General features: G+C 32.3%; 1 protein-coding gene across 2 annotated transcripts; it reads left to right on the top strand.

The window, feature by feature from the left end:
* The first annotated feature begins 242 nt into the window (after nucleotides 1–242).
* On the top strand, nucleotides 243–19,903 carry LOC148629584 (uncharacterized). Of its 2 annotated transcripts, none has more exons than XM_088554078.1 (14): nucleotides 243–317; nucleotides 530–577; nucleotides 2,906–2,933; nucleotides 5,074–5,312; nucleotides 12,191–12,336; nucleotides 12,900–13,060; nucleotides 13,761–14,759; nucleotides 15,202–15,389; nucleotides 15,583–15,664; nucleotides 16,629–16,655; nucleotides 17,048–17,141; nucleotides 17,419–17,611; nucleotides 17,907–18,003; nucleotides 18,402–19,903. In XM_088554078.1, the coding sequence occupies exons 1-14, from the start codon at nucleotides 303–305 to the stop codon at nucleotides 18,545–18,547; spliced, it is 2,463 nt and encodes an 820-aa protein (XP_088410204.1). In that variant the 5' UTR covers nucleotides 243–302; the 3' UTR covers nucleotides 18,548–19,903. The 2 variants fall into 2 exon arrangements, with proteins under 2 accessions (XP_088410204.1, XP_088410195.1); XM_088554069.1 differs by having other exon boundaries at nucleotides 15,580–15,664.
* Nucleotides 19,904–21,491: the final 1,588 nt, after the last annotated feature.

Here is a 21,491-nt window from a genome sequence, read left to right as displayed (position 1 = left end):
GTTAAGTTAATTTTTAAAAAAGTAATTCATCGATATACAGTAAAAAAAACCTTGTTAAAATCATGAAAACACACCAAGATATACTTGGAATTATATTACTACGAAGAAATAGAAAGCGGTCAGTGTGCGTAGAGCCAATTTGTAACACAACTTTCTATTGGGTCCTGCATCCTGTAAGAAAATTTGATTGACAGATGTCACATCACTTAAATTTGAATTTTTGCTGTCAATTTTTATTTTCAGAAACCTTATTTATAATAATGATGTACACAATCCCACTGTGACCATTTACAGGCTATGCAATGGTTTTCAAGAAGGTATGACATTGTTGTACATATATTGTTTATCTACCCGGACATAACTTAAAGACCGCTTAAAAATGAACTACATGTATAAAACCAACATTATCATAATACTTTCGCGGTAGTTATCTAAAACCTTCCAACGAAATATTTCGAATATAATCCAAATTAAGCATCAATAGAATCGCAGAAAATAAACATATATGTATTTTTGTGTTTGCATTTAGATTTTATCCTTCATTGGAACGTGGACATTGCTTACATATGGATCACAGGTAAGTCTATCTTGATTTTTAAATGCACACTTTAGCTGGACATTTTGGTTGGTGTATAATACATTCATCTTCTGTAAATCATTAATGAGATATATACTGTTAGTTTCAGTCTACATAAAATTAAACAACTAAGCAATCTTTATTTGATTTATTTTTAGAATTTTTTACACATTCTTAATTTTATACAATAACAGATTAGTCCTGATAAACCTAAGTTTGGTTGACAGTAAAGTGTCATTCATAATTTAGATAAATGAAACAAGAGAAATAAGCATTTAAATAAACCAAACTTGCATTAGTCCACCATTAAATTGCAGGTTTGTTGAATTCCTATTCGAGAACAACAGAGGCCTGCGATTTATTCCCCAAATGTTAAGTGGGACACGTGCTGTCATTTCTGTGTGTGTATGTTTTGTTCTCATGTGTTGTAATTTTTGTTTCTCCGGTGCTGCATTGTCCAATAATTCCCCCTCCTTCAACCATCTTGATAATGATTATGATATAAAATTATAACAATTTTATTACAATTATTATAATTATTATTATTCATAATTATCATCGAGTTAATATTATATGCAAATCTGTTTTATGTCAGTGTAATATCTAAATCATTTGATGCAATATTTTTACAATATAAAGACAATTTTAAAAAGGGCATCAGGTAAGGCTTCTTATTTGAATGTGTAATTATGTTTTTTCCACATAATAACACCACTGATTATTCATCAACTTGTTTTTCCCTTGTTGCTTGAATCAGTTCTTGAATAATGAAAAACTAAAAAGATTTGTCTGAAAATGTAAACGGTATTTGAAATTATTTTGTCCGGTTTGTTGGATTTCGTTAAACAAATTGTAAACTAGTAAGTGGTATATACATTTATGACCCGAGACAGTAATATGCTCTATACTATACTCTACACAATAAACTGATGAAAAGGAGCATTATTTGCCATGAAGCAAAAACGTTTATGCTGTTTTATTGTTAAAAAAAATATTATAAAATCGACAAAAACTATTTAAACCGAATTGTATTCTTTCCATATTTATTGAATGATATGATACGTGTGTATTTTGACATAGAGCAATTGCATCATGCATATTTCAAAAAGAAAACAGCCTGTTGACAGATAATTAAGATGATGAAATTTTGATCAAAACGACAGAAGTGATATAATGAATATTTAACTATCATTGGTACGCTTTGGACCTTATTCTAACAATCATTTATGAATGTATTGTATTTCAATTTATCATTTAATATTTTAAACGACATAAAAAGTACTTGAGTTTATGGTAAAAATCGACGAATAACCGGCCAGTAACCCCTTTAATGTCTGTCGAAAAGATGGACTGTTTTCTATAAATTTTTAAATGACAAAATTAAGAAGATTTAAATAGACGAGATATTCATCTTTAAATATAATGTATTTAATGCAACATTAATTATTTCAGGTTATAATCAAAAGTACACATTACCTTAAAGTTACCGTTACGACAAAAATCAGAGATATCGGACATGGGGTACTCTACGATCATTTTCGCCAATTTATCGTTCATTTGTGCGATATATCATTTGCGCCAATACATTTTCAAAATAGTATGTTTCAGTTGTGTCAAAAAAAAGAGACAATACATTTGCGCTAATCCATATGAATGTTAAAATTCATTCTCACATCAAATTATTATAATTCAAGAGTCATATTCATTTTGAATTAATAACAGGAACTAATTAATGTTGTGGTGACCTGATCAATGATCAGGTACTTATACTTTTTTATACATTTACATAGATGTATTACTATCAATACAGGTAAGTACAGTTAATTTGCACATTTGATCGGTAAAAGTGGCCCAAATTATATAAGTGGAATTAAAATTTATGGCGCATTTAATACAATTCCAAGAATAGGATTATCACAAACGTATGATGCCCCTGATATGTATCACTTTATAAGACTATTGTATATTGTCATATCTGCCCCATTTTATTTTTCGTATTATACCTGACATGGCATAAATGTCTGGTGTTAATGCTTACCCTACCGGTTCGATTAAGCTGGTCTATGTTGTTGTAAAGTTCAATGTCTCTCTTACCTGTTATTCATATTATGTTCAATGGACTCTTTATTATTGTTTTTTTTAATTATTTTAATTTTTAGTATAAACTTAATTTCATAAAGACATATACATAACTCATATCCCTTTTAACTTTAACCGATCACGTCAACAGTTAAATTTCTTTAATATTTTATACATAGAAATCTTTTATAACATTCTGGATCATATAAATAAATTACTTACTATTGCTGGTTTTCTGCCTTGTTGTAGATTGTGATTTCCACCAGAACACAGGAAGGTAAGTGTGGTTCAGGAGCGTCCTTTTTTACCATTTCAACCTTTAAATTAACTGACCATCACCGTGCGGTCTTGGTCTTTTAAAATACGCACAATGTTATGGCGATGATAGCAAAGATAAACAATGATCATGCGGGTTTTTTGTCTTGTTTTGTTTGTTTGTTTGTTTGTTTTTTTTGGGGGGTTATATTTGGTTTTTTTTAGTTTTTTTATTTATTTATTTATTTATATTGCTGTTGTTCATTTCGACAATTACCCTAAAATAATATGGGGCAGATGCAACCTGTAAGGGGACAAAGTTGAATAAATAAAATTCTATTTTTATGAAATAAACTTAACTTTTTCATTTTTTTTCTTTGTTTAACTTTTGTCTTAATGTATTTCGGAATGTATTAATTTTCCTTAATTAAATGGGTTTTTTTTTTATATTAATTTTTCGAAGTTGTAAAGCAAAAAATTTCAAAAATGTCGCTTTTTCTAGACTTTTTGTCGCTTTACTCCACTAATAAATGAAACTGTTACTACTTGGTGTTTGTATTTCAGCTTTTCTGGTTACAGCAAAAAATGCCTACTCTTATAGCATATCGGAAAAGTATCAGAATTGAAGTAATAACTGAACATCATTTGTTAAAGGCATTTTAATAAAGAAGATACGGAATTATCTATCGCTGTATGAAAAGTTCCACAGGACTTTACTTCCTGCCAGATTGAATTTAGGTTTTTAGTGCTTCCAAGGCTTCTTACTTTATTTCGCATTGAAAACCGTTATAAGAACATCGTCCTGTATCATTATTTTTGTCCAGTTCATCGAAAAAAACTATACAATGGTCAGTCACGTATTTATTATATCATGTAAAATCGAAAATATTTTGCTTTGAAATGGTATGTAAAAACATGGAACCTTGAGAAGTTGCGTCCACAGTAATTCAGAAAATGTGCTTCTTGTAAAGGAGAAGTCGACTACACAGTCTATTTGAGTAATTCTTAAAGCACCATATAAAAGTCTTCAATGTTATTAGTCTGTTTTAATTCCCTTTTCCTTGAGATTGTATTTAATATGAAGAAAATATTTTTTGAATTATAATTACAACGTTCTTTTACCGAGTTTATTTGTATCTCCATGGGGTTGTTTGATCTAAGAGATAACATGGATATCTTATTGTTGAAATGACAGTACAAGATTGCTTTAATTATAATATTGATAACTACTAATTGAGCCTCATGTACTTGTGCATGAAGTTCAATCTTTAAATAATATTTTAATTAAGGCTTTGAACAAATGAATTTTTTCTTGAATATTTTAATATAATGTTCTTAATTTTGTTTGGTTGTGATTTTCTAAATTCGTTTCATATTTCTTTTCAACACCCTCATCAATCATCTTTTAAGTTATTGATTGATTACCCATGGCAAATCACTTATTAATATGTTTCCTGATAACCCTGTACAAATAACATTTGATGTTCTCACGAATTACCCGTGACAAATTACAAACGCCAACAGTATTTACATCTAATAAATTAAATGCAAAAGTCATTCATTAAAGTTTATTGCCTCCTTTTTGAACGACAAAATACACTTTTGCAATCAAAGGTCTAGAAAAATAATTATCAAGTAAACGAAAAAAGGTACAATATTCCATCTCCCCAAACCACACATACAAAAACAAAATGCAAAGTGAAGGATTGGTTATCACGTATAGAAAACTAGAAAGTCGAGATATAATGGCGAAGCGTAGCAAACGGGACGTAAACAACAGAAGACTCACAAACATACTAAATGTACTCTCAACGTGTGTCCGTGCACCATGCATTTTTTTAAACAACTGTTGAGATTTGAGTCTGGTAGTCCTTTGAAAGAAAACCATGAAGAAAGTAAATTCGTTCTCATGAAGGCATTACGGTCAACATAACTTTTACTTGATGTTTATTTTGATGTAACTATTGACTGTCTTAAAAGAATGTCTTCAGAGGTGGAATATAGTAAAAGCAGTACAAGTTATTTTGACAATCTCAAATGTTAATATATTTAGGAGCGACTAGCTTTCATCGCAAGTAAACGATAAAAGAATTTCACGAAAATCCATCATTATTTTATATAAATAAAACCATCGCATTCTACCTTAATGTATAATTTTCCAGCATCATACCAGTGTTTAAAAGATGATTACAACAAACTGACGGCAAGATTACGAATACGTACAAACAATGACACTATTTATCAGATAGTTGGCCATACAGCAGTAGAAAGTGACCCGGGTGATAGTACTGCCCTTGCTTCGTGTACAACCATTGTATCTGATGACCAGGAGATCTATCAAGTCAATGTTACCATAGATTTAGATACAGATGAGTATTCCCCTAGTTGTGGCATTCATGTGGTGAGCACTATCTATTGAGTGTCTTGACATTCTTTCTGTGTTTTATTCTGTATATATATATACCTATATATCTATACTTCTATATATTTACAACTTCCCCTTTTCCATTGACTTTTAGGTGTGTTTTAATATTAAAATTTTAAGAGTGCTACTAATACCTTTATTACAAATAAAGCAACGAGAAGACCCGGTATAATACCGGTATCCTATCCCTCCAGTCGCTGTATCAGCATACATGTATGACCTTTGTGTTATATGCAACGCCTGCTAGTTGATGATCTTCGGAATACCATGGTTCCCTTTTATTCAAGTATATCATCTGTTATTGTTCCATTGACTTCTATCATGTATACTTTCCGCCTAACTAATGAACGATTAGAATATGACAGGCGAAAACCAGAAACACCACCTATCATTCTGTAGGCCCTGATACATTATACTAATACGCTCCCGAACGGAGCATAAAAGGTTGTATTATCAACTTGCTTCTACATACTTATGGCAAAAAAAAACACCCATATCCGGTCTGTATCTTCATTTATTATCAGGAGCTGAAAAAACAGCATCATAGCAGCTTCATTTGCGTATACTTGTATATATGCAGTATGACGCCCAGGTGTTTACGAAAATTACGTAATCAATATAACTCATAATTCTTGGGCACTTCAAATTTCGAAACGATAACGAATCAAAACGAAACGAAAATAATCGAAACATTTCGAAAAAAAATGAATCAAAACGAAGTAAAAACGAAATTAAACAATTGTTACAATCGAAACAGAATGATACGAAACTAAATCAAATAAAAGAAATCTTTTGATACGTTTCGTAATTTTCGAGAACCATAATGTTAACCAGAGCCGGACAATTCGAACCATACACATTTCGGACCATGACAACCAATTATTCCTTACGAATGCCGGACATTTCGGCCAATAGACATATCAGACCATGACAATCAGCATAATGCTTTAGGACAATTAAAACCTTATATAATTACAAGATTTACCATATTTGAATGTTATAAGTATATATATATATCAAATCAGAGCTGACAAAAATTATTAAGGTTTTTTTAATTAATGTTTCTTCGGGAGCGTTAAAAGATTTCACCTTCATCATATTACACTCCCGAAGGGAGCGTTAATGGCTGCATTATCAACTAGGTCCTGTAAACTTATGGCCGAAAAAAAATATCATCCGGTTTGTGCATGTAAAATCAGCATCATGGCAGCTTCATTCTAGTACCATTTTGAAAGTTTATGAAAATAATGTATTACATTAGGGCTGACAAACATAAAGAAAGGTATTTTCAATTTATTTATCTTCGGTAGTGTTAAAGGTTTCACATTCCTAATATTAACATTCCAGTACGGTTACAATCTTCCTGACATGCGATTTCCATTGTCCTCATAATAGACGCTCCAAATTGTTATGGCCTGAAATGTCTTTTGGTTGAATTGCATGGCATTCGTAAAGCTGATAACGTCATTTTCGTAAATATCAATATCTTAAAAAAACCTTTAATTCGATTCGAACTGGACCATTGAAGATTGTGGATGTTTTTCGAGACTGGTTTTGTTCGCAAGCGCAAAAGGTTCTCAATCGCATATAAATATTGATTTGCCCCTCACAGTATTCTCAATCTTCCTAAAAAAAGTACAAACCAGATATTGGTACTTTTTGGACGCAAGTATAGTGGATCCATTTAAGACTGGTAAACCCTCCAGAAAAAACATTAAGGCATACAACATTTCACTTTATAAGCCCTGTTATACATGTATTATTCTAAAATGCTTCTAATTCGGTTTTAATTTTCCCAATATAGGGTTTGGCGTATTATCATTCATTCGTAAAGATGATTACGCCATATTTTTTAACATTTGGGCGCCATACTGTGAACTGTTTTGGTCGTCCCTATCTTGAAAAAGACTATGACTCGATTTGTATTTAATCATAGAAGCTAATAAATGTTTTCCGAAACAGATTGGTTCCCAATCGCATTTACAATAACATTATTCGAAAATGGGGTTTCTGTGATGCTGTTATAAAGCTTCTGAATGAAGGCAAAAACCGGATATTGATAGTTTGTAGAGACCTAGTTGATAATACAATTATTCAAACTTCCTCCTGTTGTACAAACCTATTTGAGTGTTTCTAAGAGAGCGTCATTTGTTGTTAAATTGAAAAAAATCCTGATAATACAATTTTTTACTGATAGGAAATTAATAGGAAATTAGGATAATATGAGCAAGGCATTTGCCTTAAAGGGGAAGACCACCTTTGAATTAAGTTAGGCTCTTTGGAAAAATCATACACATGTATACAAACGTAAATAACCTCCAATGCAAAATGCGCTTTTGTAAAATGCTCAAGGCTATGCAAAATTCGAAATCTTTTTAATATATGCGGATAGCCATTTTGCAGAATTCTCCTACCTGAAGGAATATCATTAGCATACTTTATTGATTTTATCCGATAGCTTCCGAATAGCTCGTGACGTCACTAAGTCGGTTTGGTACTGATACAAGTACTGCATATAACAATGTAAACAAAGAATATTCCGTAAATATTTCAAAAATCCTGTTTATCTAATCACCAAAACATGCTGTCTTGTCCAGCTTACGATTACACAAATGATCAAAAATTAATATTAAAAAGGTATTTTTACCAGCAATACGAACTTTCTTCGGAAGTAGCCATTAGATTTTCCTCAGACATACTATTCTTCCTGGCTGCGAATCCCGTTGTTCATCAATGTTATCTGAAATATTTTTACACGTTGTGCCTCAATCTCTTCTTCTGTATATTTTGGGCTGAAATTATAGGGGAAAAGTCCCAAATTTGCGCTTTCTTCGGACTTCATAATCAATTAACTATTTACTTTTCGCTTTACAAACCCACTTGGTGGCGCCCATATGCGCGGGAAATTCAAATTTGCTAATTATAAATCGTGATTAATTAGTTAAGAAAAGTACATTAGTTTGTTTCAATTTAATTTTTATGAATATTAAACATATTAGTTTCGATATTTATTACTTGCACAACAACATGGTCTTCTCCTTTAAGTGTGATCAAAGGATTAAGTTGGTCTCCTTTAAAAAAATGAATTCCGTGTCATTAATCATTTTTGCTTAAATTTGATTTAGGATAATTTCTTCTGTGGTAGCCGGCAAAATATATTCCAAATATTTGTAATTTTATCAGTCAAACAGTTCCAAGATCGGCGAGGAATGCCTTGATTTTCAAAACCGGAAGTAGTAGTTCCGACGAGTTCCGATTATATGACAAGTGGGTCTTTTAAACGTTTTGTCTAGCAGGTGTTTTGACTACATTTCAAATCTTTAATAGATAAGGATGTAGTGGTTTTCAATTTGTCGAAAAATTGTCAAGTGGTCAATGTGATTATTTATTGGCCGAATGTCTTTGCTCCCTTGCTAAGTATATGATTACATATAAGTGTATCGTGAAATGGAGACAAAATGATAATAACGTAAGCCAACTAAGACATATATAGCATGGTTTGCATAAGGAAAATAAACCAATAAGATGGGTGGTTACAAATTAATTTGGAGAATTGTCTAATATTTTACATTAACATGGCAAATAAGAACATATAAATAAAAAGTTTTTTTTAATATATTTTGTTTTTTTGTATAGCTTATCTTTTTCATTTGGGCTTTTTTCTTTCTTTTTATTTGTGTGTGTATGTGTGTGTGTTTTATTATTTTGTTTCATTTTTGTTTACTTTTTGTTTTGTGTTGTTTTTTTTTTAAACTTGTTTTCTTATATCGTTAGTTTGCTTACTACGGCAGAACAATAATAACAAAGCACATGTTAACTACTTCTGAACTACAATAACAAGTTTTGAAAAAAATCATTAACCAATAATACAAAACTAAGCGGTGTGAGCTCTACGGTTATTAAGTGTACTTTCTACATTTCCCTTAAGGTTCCCCAATATACTAACGAAAAAAAGTCATGTCCCTGAAGTAACAAAAAGTGAGTGAAAAATCATCATTTCCTTTAATCAAACAAATAAAAGAAATATAGGTTAAGATTACGTTTCAGTAAAAATAAATTCTTCTTTTCTGATACTTTTCAAGTCTTTTTCCATTTTTTTTTACTATGTCAACTTTCCTTTCATCTGTGGCAACATACCTTCGGCTCCTGCGTATGGAGTGTTCATATCACAACTCATACGTTATGCCAGAGCTTGCCGAAACTACGCAGACTTTTTGCATCGCGCTAGAACTCTAACAAATAGGCTTTTGAAACAAGATTATGTTGCTACAAGACTGAAGTCATCACTACAGAAGTTTTATGGTCGTTATCATGAACTCGTGGATCGCTATGGTGTATCCATCAGCACCATGAGAACTGATTTATTCAACGGGTCATAGTTTTCCTTCCCTCGTTTGTCTACCCCGGACTTGACTTTTTATGAGCAACTCGACGGGTGTTTCTAGAAAAGCAGAGGACGCTTACCCTACCGGTGCACTTGGTCCACTCTTCCAGTTTTAGTGGAGTCCGAGTTGCTCATTTACTTTTGTTACTTTGTATGTATGATTTTAGTTACTTTATGTTCTTTGTTGTGTATGTCTGTTTTCCATGTCTGGTCTTTGTCCCTGGATTACATTCTTTTGATTACCGCTATAACCTTGGTTCTCTTGATTACTCTTAAAGAAGTGAATGTGATGTTTTTAAACACTTCGGGAAACACGTGGATGTACGTACGTGTATCTCCGCTGTTCCACTGTTGCTGTTGTCAAAAACCTAACACGCCTTGGACAAAATATAACTCCGTTTGTATTATCTAAATCGGAGCATAGCTTTTCTAAGATAGGAAAGGCAATCATTTTCTTTGCGGCTGTCGTCTGCTCCTGAATTATGTTTACGTCACATGATATGTGTAAAATATTCCCACCATCCGTGGAGAACTGTAATATTTCCGATATCTGCACAGATTGATCTGACAGGCCAAAACTGAAATGGATGTTGCTAGATATGCCCTTAAGGGATAAAAAATATAAAGTATAATTGCGAAGTGCTATATAAAGTTAAATTTTGAGAGCGAGGGAAAAGGGGAGTATGGGGTTGGAATTTTTTTTGGAAAAAAAATCAAGTTATTCATTTATTGAAAAAAAATTCCCCCTTAATTAACAAGACAGATTTTCAAATAAAAATATTGATTTCGGTTGCTGCTTGAATACAAATAAAAACATTGCACTTGCGAAGCAAAAATTTTCATCCGTGTCGATCCCCCCCCCTCTTTGTAATGTCCTTTATTATTTTCACGAGTCTCGCACAGACGGTACATGTATGGTAAAGCTCACGGTGCCCGCTGATTTAGGCATTGCCTACTCCATATTATATGACATCTGTTCTTGTTTGATAAGTTTCATTGTTCTATAATCCCGTGCAACTCGTGCAATCTTTGACGATTTGTAAAGGAAAATGCAAGACATACTTCTGCCTAACGTTGTTAGGATCGGTAAAAACTGATTAAGAAGTTTTATTCATTATGAAGAACTTTTTTTTTCAATCTGCTTATGCGGAAAAGAAAACAAGGCCGACTTTACGATGAAAGCATTTTTTTTCGGAGAGGTAATTGTGGGTTTTTCTGTAATTTGAGCTAAAATGCACTTTTTGACAATAATTTAAACCAAAGCTGATATTTATTTAACCTGTAACAGTAAATTTCATATGCAGATGTGTATAGTACATTCACCCGCCAAGTGTAAATGTACAACAAAATATATATCACCCTTTGTCAAGTACAATACCCATTACGCTGTACACAACACATTTATTCGATGTACCAACCAGTAAACTTCGTGTCTATTCCGCGTACATTCACCCCTTGTGTCAAATACACAACCACTTTCCCAATTAATATGTATTTCTTTAACCACTCTTCCGTTAAGTATATAACTTTACCCACCGCACACCACAATAAAGATCAAACAGGAATCAAATTTATACATTTTAACTGACATTTTAACTTGTATACATATGTAAATCTCGAAATATTTAAATTGTTTTGCTTTCTTCTTTAGAGTTGTACACTACAGGATTATACACTGTTATTTTATAATTAATCGATGTGTAAAAAATTATACAATTAATCCAAGAAACAAATACAAGTAGCTTTGTTTGAAAAATGTCCTACTTTACACATAGACAAATTCTGGAAAGACAAGATTACAATTCCGATCACAAATCAAATCTGAAATGCAAACCGAATAAAAAAGATTACACATAAAATCTAAAGATAAGGGAAACAAGATATTATCCGAAAAAAATAAACCACTAGCATTTTGAACTCCCATGAAATTTGGGAGTGACATAAGGTGCTCTGGAAGGATAAGCATGTCCTGCAGCCATATTACTAGTTAGTCTAATTCGGTAATAATCTAGCAACAATTCTGAAGCTTCCCGACACGTGAACATAGATTATAATATAGCATGCTATAAAAAAAAATTAATATCAAACACATCCTCTTCCGGTAGAGGTAATTAAAATATAAATCAGATCTCTCCAGACGGAATCGAGGTCGAAATTCAGCACATATTCACATCGTTCCTATAGGTCAAAAGAAGTGATCAAATGATGCTGCATGACCATATCTTCCTTTTTTTTAATTTTCATTATTTATTCAGTATGTCGAATTACCAATGATTTATACTGAAAACATACTCTCGGTTTGTGTTTATTATAAAAAAATTTAGAAATAAGGTTTGTGTTCAAAGCTCAGAATTCTTTGCAATAATGTTGTGGGATAAATTGCCCTAAAATGAATAATCAAATGATCGTTTTCCTGCATGTCTCATTTGGTTCTATCGATATCAACAATACATTGATATTTTTACCATAGATTGTACCTAGAGAAGAGTATAAACTGCGTTTCCGTACACAAGCTATAGACGGAATGAGATCAGAATCAGATGTCTTCTATGACTTCATTTGTGATTCAAAACATTCATTTTTGGGCTCATTTCAATTCCGAAATATTGCATCTCGGTATGTATCTACCACTGATGACTGCAAAAGTCATGTTTTACTATTTTCTGTTTCACTCGGGAAAAGCCTGAGGATACAATAGCTGAAAAGTTGCTTTTTAATCTCTCGTGTTTTCAGACAGTATCTTCATATTTCATATATCTTGCATTATGGCTGAATGGCTGAATTGTCCCATTTTCACAAAAAAATACATCTCTTTTACATGTTGAAAAAAATATGAAAATATTAAATGCCCAGCATGAAACTTTATAACATATAAATATAATACAGTTCCTACCTTACGATTACAACAATGATAATTTTTAAGCGTTATTTTAGCTTGTATAGGTTTTTTGGTTATCAGTGGCAAGTCATATGATAATTGTCCTCTATTTTCGGAAACTTGGCACACTGCCAATTTTCATATAAGGCTAATTGAGCGACTATTTTCCACTTCAATGAATATAAATTTAACAACTTCACATAAAATTTTGTCACTTCACACAACAAAACAAACATTAATAACTGATGAATGTGGTCCAAACTTGACTCGGACTGCTTTTGTTTTTAATTCAATTTTTCAGTTCAGACATTGAGATAAATTTACAGCCCTATACTCCAGGATTATCTTTATCAGTAGTGGACTACCAGCTAAACACGCCACTGTACGGTGAAACAGATCTCGGAAAAGATATATATTATCAGATTGGATTTCAAAGGTGTTTTAAAAACAAAATGGAGCAAAGTTAGTAAATCATTGTGTCAGACTTAACAGATGTATATATTTTGAAGGCAATAATTTTCCTTTTCATATTACTGCTTTATACTTTTATATCTCAGGCTAATAAAATTAGATAACAACGTAAAGTCACAGTAATAGTGACGTTGCCGCTGAACTAAAGAAAACTTTTATTTTGAATGTTTTAACAGAAAATTTCACTACACTCACATTTCATCCCAATATGATTTTAGGCTTTGCCTATGATGGACGGAGCTCAATGTCACATTTTAGACAAAACAGCGCTTCTGCACTTGCGCAATCGTCTACTTCCATGTCGACAAATTTCGTCACTTCCGTCAGAATATTTTCTAGCCATTCATAGTTCTGGCCTTACATATATAGCGTCGCTGAGGCTCCATCAACACCAAGCTATCTGTAATGCTGTCAATTCATTAAAAACTGCTATTGTTTTGTAAGAACATGGAATGATCTCTGTAAAATTGTACTTAAGGGATAAACTTTATTAAACATTGAAACGATCTGACAAGGGTTAAAAATGTGTGAATGTCTCAATGCACATGTCTTATCCGTAACATCGAAATGAAGACGATTCTAAATAGGAATATAAAACAAAAATGTTCCAAATGCTAAAATTAGCTCTATCATTAGTTTGCGTGTTTTTTTTTATTGTTTTTTAAATATGTCTTGAATGTTCTCTTTGTAGATTTTGATACATGTGGGAATGAGTTTCTGGTAGGATTCCATACCTTTAACAACCACGACAACTCAGAATTAAAATTGAATATCATGAACCCATCAACAGTTACAATTAACGTTTATATTGATAATATGGGCTCGGCTCTTACTTGTTCACCAGTCATGATTGCTCCAAAGTCATTCGGATCATGTACAATCGATTCCACATATGAAGTCTCTAGTACTTCAAACAAAGGAATTCGGCTATTTTCACCAAATCAGTGCGTCTTTGTGCAAAGTCAATACTTCGATCCACTGAGGTTTTACGTTCACACAATTTTTCCTGTTGATATAACTGGTAATGCATATATGTCCATGTATGACAACAAACCTACGGAGATAATAGTTCTTAGTACTTCGGGCACAACCGTTTTAACAGGTGATACAGCAGGCACCCCAGCAGAAACGGTTATAAGTTCTTATGAAACTTATTTGTTCTCAATGGCCTCTTCAGTGTCGTCGGGTGGTAGTGATAGTTTCTTCATAAAGTCTAATAATTCGAATAATTTTGCAGTATTCAGCAAACGTTCAACCCAAAGCGGATACCAAGTAGAACAATTATCAACGGAATCGACCGTTGCTGGCCGACTATTTGTCATACCTGACTTAGATTCAATAGACTCAACATGTGTAGCACACCATGACAATGCTCAAATAAATCATAATGGAACAAGCAGTACATTTATATCAAGAGGAGAGTCTGTAACGTTGTCGTCTACGACTTCAACTGTAATCAGAGCAATATCGTCGACATTTACATGTCGTTTATTCGATACTAATGGTCAAACCAGTCTGACACTGTTACCTTCTGTTCAATGGTCAAACGACTATAGATTTGTCGTAGATAAAAATAAAGCCTCGTATAACGTATTACTTACCATCATCGCGGTAGAAAAAGATTCGTTGGAGTTGAAAGTTGGTGGCAATACAATAGATCTAAGTTCCACTACCTGGAATGCAGTTGCAGGTAATACAGTCAAATGGATACTCTTAACAAATTCTTAATTTTTTTAAATCATTTTTTATGATTTCATAAAAGAATTAAAGAAGGGTTTTTTTTATATATGAGCTTTTAATACAACAATAAACGTTTAATAACAAGATCAGGCTAATAGTGTTCATCCTCCATCAGGCGTTTTAAGACGAAAATAAAACATCATTACTTTGGATAGGAATAGAATTGATTAAGGTAGGAAATTTGATAGAAATGGACTAGGAAAGGCTAACATTAGGTTGTTGTAGGGGCTAGGGTTTTTTTTATGCCCATTGTTTTTGTATCATTCATAGTTACATTATTTCAGGTTATTTCATATAATGTAGCGTTTTGTGTGCATAATATATTTTAAAAAAATCGTTTTTATAATAATCAACTCCTGATCTTTTGTATTTATGCTACAGTACTCTTTCAGACAGTGATCGCAATCTGGTGGGTACTGACATATCTTTAGACTTATCAGGAACTACGGAAGGTGTGCTGGTCACATTGTATCACCATACGACTAACTTTCAAGCTATTCTCAAAACAACTCACGTGACATCAAATCAACTTACATTGACAAATATCCCTGGTTTTAATGCAGCTGAAATAAATCCTCAGGTATGAATATATGCATAACTGTTGTTTAAGAATATTTTCTTTAGCTCTTGATTTGTTTTTTTTTTTTTTTGTTTTTTTGGTTTTTTTTTGGTTTTTTTTGTTTTTTTTGTTTTTGGTTTTTTTTTTGGTTAATAAAAGTAAAGATATTGTTATGTTGACATTTACGGGGATCAATTATTTTCATTTACAGCAGGCATGCAGTGTGACCTTAGGAAGCGTGGGTGACCTTGTTGATAATGACTGTGATAATAGTGTTGATGAAGATATATCTCCAGGTTAATATTACATTTTAACGATTGGCCTAAAACTCGTTTCTTTTTTTTTCGACCGAGTGGAACAAGGGTTAAAAATCGATTTAAAACCGTTATAATATTCACACTTTTTTTATTTTTTTAAATTGCTTTTTCATATATACTTGTATAATCGGTTAAACACAACTCTGTAACAAATTGTCGGCAAAGTAGTAGTTTTATTGATGGATCAGAACTCGCGGATAACGTTTCATCGATATTACCATTACATTTTTAAAATATTAACATCTTATCAAAATCAGACATTTTTATGTGCTTTATTTTTACAAATGTAGTTGCTAATCATCCACATTTAAATCTCCCATGTGTACACCAATGTCAGATGTAAAAACAAAATTGACCGACAATGACACACGTAGGCCAATAATTATAAAAGTTATTTCTGTTTTCTATCACTTAGTCCGTAGTCATTAATAATTAACTTACAGTATTTTTCTGTAAATAATATAATAGAATGGCCTTCTTTTGGACCAATTGATGAGATCATTTTTGGACAGGCCTTCAACAAATTTATACATTCAACAAATGCCTGTTTTTTTAGGGAGGATAATTTAACTTTATATAAATATTCAGGGTTTGGCATGTTTTCAGGACCGATTGTGTTGTTTTTTGTCAATAACACTCGGTAACAAAGAGGGTCACTGTAACAACATATTAGCATATTTCCACCACATTTGGATATCTTGGATTTACATAGAGACACTTTTTTCCTATAATCTATCAAAATGGGATGCATTAAATACAGTTATAAACACAAACATAACTGTCTGGCTGAGAGTGAGCTGGACACTTTACCCATTGATATTAGTAAAATGGGTTTGTATTTTAAAATGTCACTGTACGTAGCTTGATGCTAAATAAAACACAATTACGACACTTTACTCATATATGACAACATATATGTACATAGTATGTATTCACATTTCAGGGATGGACGTTAAAGCAGTTAACCAAGGTATAGATAGTAACTGATTCAAATGTAATTATTAACCTGATTGTCCGAGTACTCTAAACTGTAGACAGATTGATTTTTTTAAATCAACGTGATATACAAGTACAAGGTTCATAGCACTGTGTGAATATGTGGTAGAATGCAAAGGAATAAATTGTAAATATCAAAACATCTGATTTTGTGTTAAATTCACAACCCACTTATAAGTATTACATGCTCCGAATGTGAACGGTCTGTACTTGTTACTGTGGTCGCAATTAAATATGCTAAGGTACAAGTTTGTGTGTAACTGTATTTAAATACTGATATATTTACCAGTTCGATCACATTAGACATAAAATAGGTTTCATCATTTTGTTTACTGAACAACTTCACTACTTTTTTTCTATTTCAAGGCAAGACCTGCTACGATAAAATAAAAGTACTTAACTGTGATGCATCTCCATTCCCGACATTTGATAATTTAAGTAGAAGAATTATTGCTGACGGGTATGTCCATTAAACTGCAAATCTCTTTTTAATATAGTAAAATAATCATCTAAAATGTAAGATAACAAACAAGCAACAACCATAAAAACTTTTACCAGGTTATTGTTCAGTAAACTGTTCGTATAACTACAAACTGTTTATACAAGCATCAAATACTAACAGTAAAATAAGTTAATGTGGAGACATTTTTTAGATGAAACACGACCTAACCGAAAACGATTCCAGCTGTAACAGTATTAACAGTAAACATTTTTGTAACAGTTTATCTTTTTTCTAGTTGTTTGTCGGGATCTCCTGATGATCCTTTAAGACCGACGACAAATTTCGCTTTAGATCCTGCAAGTTCCGACGATTCTTTTAATATTTACAAAACAGGAACAACTAAGCTTGTTGGGTTTGACAACTATGAAGGTGTTTATTTACGATGTGATGTCAAGTTCTGTCTCGTGTCTGATTCATCATGTGATCCGGTAATTAACGTTTTATTGAACGGGTTTAGTTTGCATTCGTTACCGGATTTTGATCCTCTGCGAAACTTCTCGAAATAAGTTGTTAATAGATTATTGTAATATCTCTCAAACATTGCTTCCTTCAACATAGTTCAATATTAAAACTAAGTTTGTTTAGGTTATTCAAAGCCTCGATACCATATCGATTCGTTAATCGTGAATTCTCCAACTTTCACTTTTGACAGCCAAAGAACACATTCACGCTATTGTCAATTAACATTGGTTATTTTGATATTGCTTTTACCTTATTTTTCAGTCCAGTTGTAGTTCTCGTCAGAAACGAGAGGTCGTAGAAATGACCGATGAATTGGTTACTATTGATGACATAGTAGTGACCACGCCCACCAAACAAGGTATTTGTTTCAAATGAATATATCACGTGTTACTGGTATTGTTAGGATCTTTAATCAAATTAACAGACTGTGAACATGAAATATGATTGGATATTCACATTTATTAGGAATAAACTCTGATAAAGTTTTGATTTTTTCAAGATGTGTGTAATGATTTAGTTACACAAAATTATTTTTGATTACTACATTTTGTGTTACGTGTATAAAAAATTAACGCTTATTCAGAACAGAGACGTTTATTCGTGTCTGTACGCTTCTAAATACGACAGTCTTATTGCAGTATATGTAGACAAAAATCATTGTTTAGACACTTTTTCCCGTACTGCATGTCTAGAACACTTCAAAAAGATAAAACTCTGTATTATAACTTTAAAGCCGTACTTTTATTTTAATTTAAGATTCCTGTATTGAAGACTCGACGTTCATTCCTGTTATTACAGTTTTGTCTGTACTAGCTGCTTTGTCACTGATAACATGTATCGGTATTATCGTCAATCTGCATATAACAAGATCTAAGCATGTCAGTGTGTCTATGGAAAATTGACCAGCTCATAAGGTTAACATTACTTTCAAAGCCCGGTGATTATAAAAATGTCCTATTTTCAGTTTTCATAATGTGCAGTTTTTAGTGGAGTCAGAGTTGCTCATTCGCTTTTGTTACTTTGTATGTATGATTTTAATTACTTTGTGTTATTTGTTGTGTATGTCTTTTTTTCCATGTCTGGTCTATGTCCCTGGATTACATTCTTTTGATTACCGCTATAACCTTGGTTCCCTTGATTACTCTTAATATAATTTAAAAAAAAAAATGCCTTTATATGGGCTCAATCATCTCAAAATCAAGTTTAATGACAAATGTTCTTCACATTAAAATTCTGAAGTACGTTCATTCAAGGTCATCTTTGAATAAAACAAGGGAAATTTATCTGCTAGAAATATTAGGTATGATATTCTTTAAACAAAAACGTAAGTCTGTATATGAAATACAACAGAACTAATAGTACAATGTGACCGATGCAGTTTTAATTTGAATACATGTAGTTGACGACACCTTTATTGATAGTCCATGAGATTTGTTCCAAATATTGTTGCCATTGTTTTGTTAATTTGTCAATTTTGTTTTTGGTTTTATTTTGTTTTGTTATTCTTGTTTTTGTTCGTTTTGGTTTCTTTGTTTTGTTTTGTCTTTTTTGTTGTGTTTGTGGTGTGTTGCATCTGTATTATTACTTTACAAATACAATATAAAAGTAAAGCAAAACTCTAATCTTAGATAGTGGTGTAGAAATAATTGCTACTATTTCACACGTTTGTGGTTGTCATTTTAATTTTATACCCCGTAAACAAAAGTCTAGGATATGTATATAGGAATCACTACGTCTGCCTGTCTCTGCGTCCGTCCGTCTGTCTCTATTTATTGTAAGCGCAACTCCTGCTAACCTCTCAAGGTTTTTCGATGACATTTTAACGAAAGGTAAGACATTATGTTTAGATCTGCATGAAGGATAATTTTTATGAAATTGGCACTTTGCAAACCATTCTTGAATTGGTTTAATTTGGTTGAATTCAGTTGGAGGTGAATGTTTTTTCCAAAATACATATTTGAATACAGAAATGATTATCGTTTCCTAAAATTAGAGCTTATGTAGACTAAATAAGCATTATGTATTCGATGGGTTTTCTACACCATGAATCACCTCTACTATAGACACTGTCTGAATATTATATTGACCATTTGAAGCGGGAGTATTCTCTTTTGAGCTTGCTCAAAGTATTAATTTTCTTGTTATCTTTCGTAGAAGCTCTCTTTGTTTGTTAAATTTGCTTTATTATTAAAGAAACTTGTTTCTTGATGCATTCATTATCATTGTGTAAATAAAATGTTGTCATCTCTAAAAAAAAATTTAATTAATGAGTGAAATACATCAGATTGTTTTCCTATATGAATCATGATTGATTCAACTGTATCTTACTATCATGCACTAGAAACATGTGAACTACACACGATAAGCATTTGAATTGGAAGTGATTTCATTATTTGATATTTCATAAAACAGTAGAACTATTTAGAAATAACCAAATACCAAGTACAAGGCTATAAGGTTAAAACAATAATCAGAGACGTTCTACATACAAAATTCAGATAACAGAATAAAATTAAATTACATATAAAAACTGAAGATGAAGAGAACAAGACACACAATAACCTAGCTAAATAACTTGCATTATGAACTCCAACAAAAACCGGAAGTAAAATCAGGTGATTCGGAAGTGTAAGTATGTCCGTATGTGGCACTGTCATCCGTAACTTTGCAAGTGGGTTTATCCAGTAAGCGTCAAAATTGGTTGGTTGTCTAACCGGAAAGGCGTGAAATCGTACAGAAGTTAAATTGTCCCGACTGTAAGACAGAAACTTCGTATCGATAAATCAAATTGTCATGACGACCATGACATTTCAACAACGTCTGAACATAACGTTCCTTCGCTGCCAATTTGACAGTATCCTTACTCTACTAAGAATGTCAATGTACAAGTAATAAAATGAAAGTCAACATCTCCACATTTGTCTTAACGTTTCTATTTCAAATGTCAATAAAAGAGCTTTATGTTCCATGTTGTCATAGTGTAGATTCAAATTTTAAGCATTCCAAATCTTATTGGTTTCCTACTTTTCTACTTAGCTTGCTGATCTGTTCCTTCAATCTTTTGATCCTGAATTTATAGCTGATCTGATCCAAAAGAAAAAAATCGTTCAGCTAGATTCTTTAATCTCAGTTTCCGCTATATAGATGACGTATTATCTTTAATCAAAACTAATATCAGGGATTTGATATATCGCATCTACCCCCAAAGAACTTGAGATAAAGGCTAATACAGACACTGTGAAGTCAGCCTCATATCTTGACCAACACTTATAAATCGACGGTAAGTGAAAACTATTGACCAAACTTTACGACAATTGAGATGACTTTGAATTCAGAATTGTCAACTTTCCTTTCATCTGTGACAACATCCCGTCAGCACCTGCGTATAACTCAAACGTTATGTCAGTCATCCCTACAGAAGTTTTATGGTCACCATCATGAACTCGTGGATCGTTACGGTGTAAACATTGGCACCATGAATTGTTCAACGTGTCATAGTTTGCCTTTCCTCTTTCGTCTACCCTGGATTTGACTTTTTATGAGCAACTCGGCGGGTGTTTCTAGAAAAGCAGAGGACGCTTACCCTACCGGTGCACCTGGTCCACGCTCCCAGTTTTTAGTGGAATCCGAGTTGCACATTTGCTTTTGTTACTTTGTATGTATGATTTTAGTTACTCTATGTTCTTTGTTGTGTATGTCTGTTTTCCATGCTTGGTCTTTGTCCCGGAATTACATTCTTTTGATTACCGCTAGAACCTTGGTTCCCTTAGTTACTTCTAGATTTAATTACATGACTCTGTAAAATTAGTGCACATGTAATTTTCCATAGCAAACACGATTAAAGAC

Source organism: Perna viridis, chromosome 1, assembly GCF_037379345.1.
Source record: "Perna viridis isolate PV_CMFRI_1.1 ecotype Kerala chromosome 1, ASM3737934v1, whole genome shotgun sequence".
Lineage (NCBI taxonomy): Eukaryota > Metazoa > Mollusca > Bivalvia > Mytilida > Mytilidae > Perna > Perna viridis.
This window is presented reverse-complemented; position numbering and strand designations above follow the sequence as displayed.

Excerpts from the sequence above, each read along its gene's own strand:
- LOC148629584 (XM_088554069.1), top strand. Across the intron at positions 15,665-16,628 it reads TGATGAAGATATATCTCCAG|GGATGGACGTTAAAGCAGTT; the intron begins GTTAATATTACA and ends TTCACATTTCAG. Across the intron at positions 18,004-18,401 it reads GACCACGCCCACCAAACAAG|ATTCCTGTATTGAAGACTCG; the intron begins GTATTTGTTTCA and ends TTTTAATTTAAG.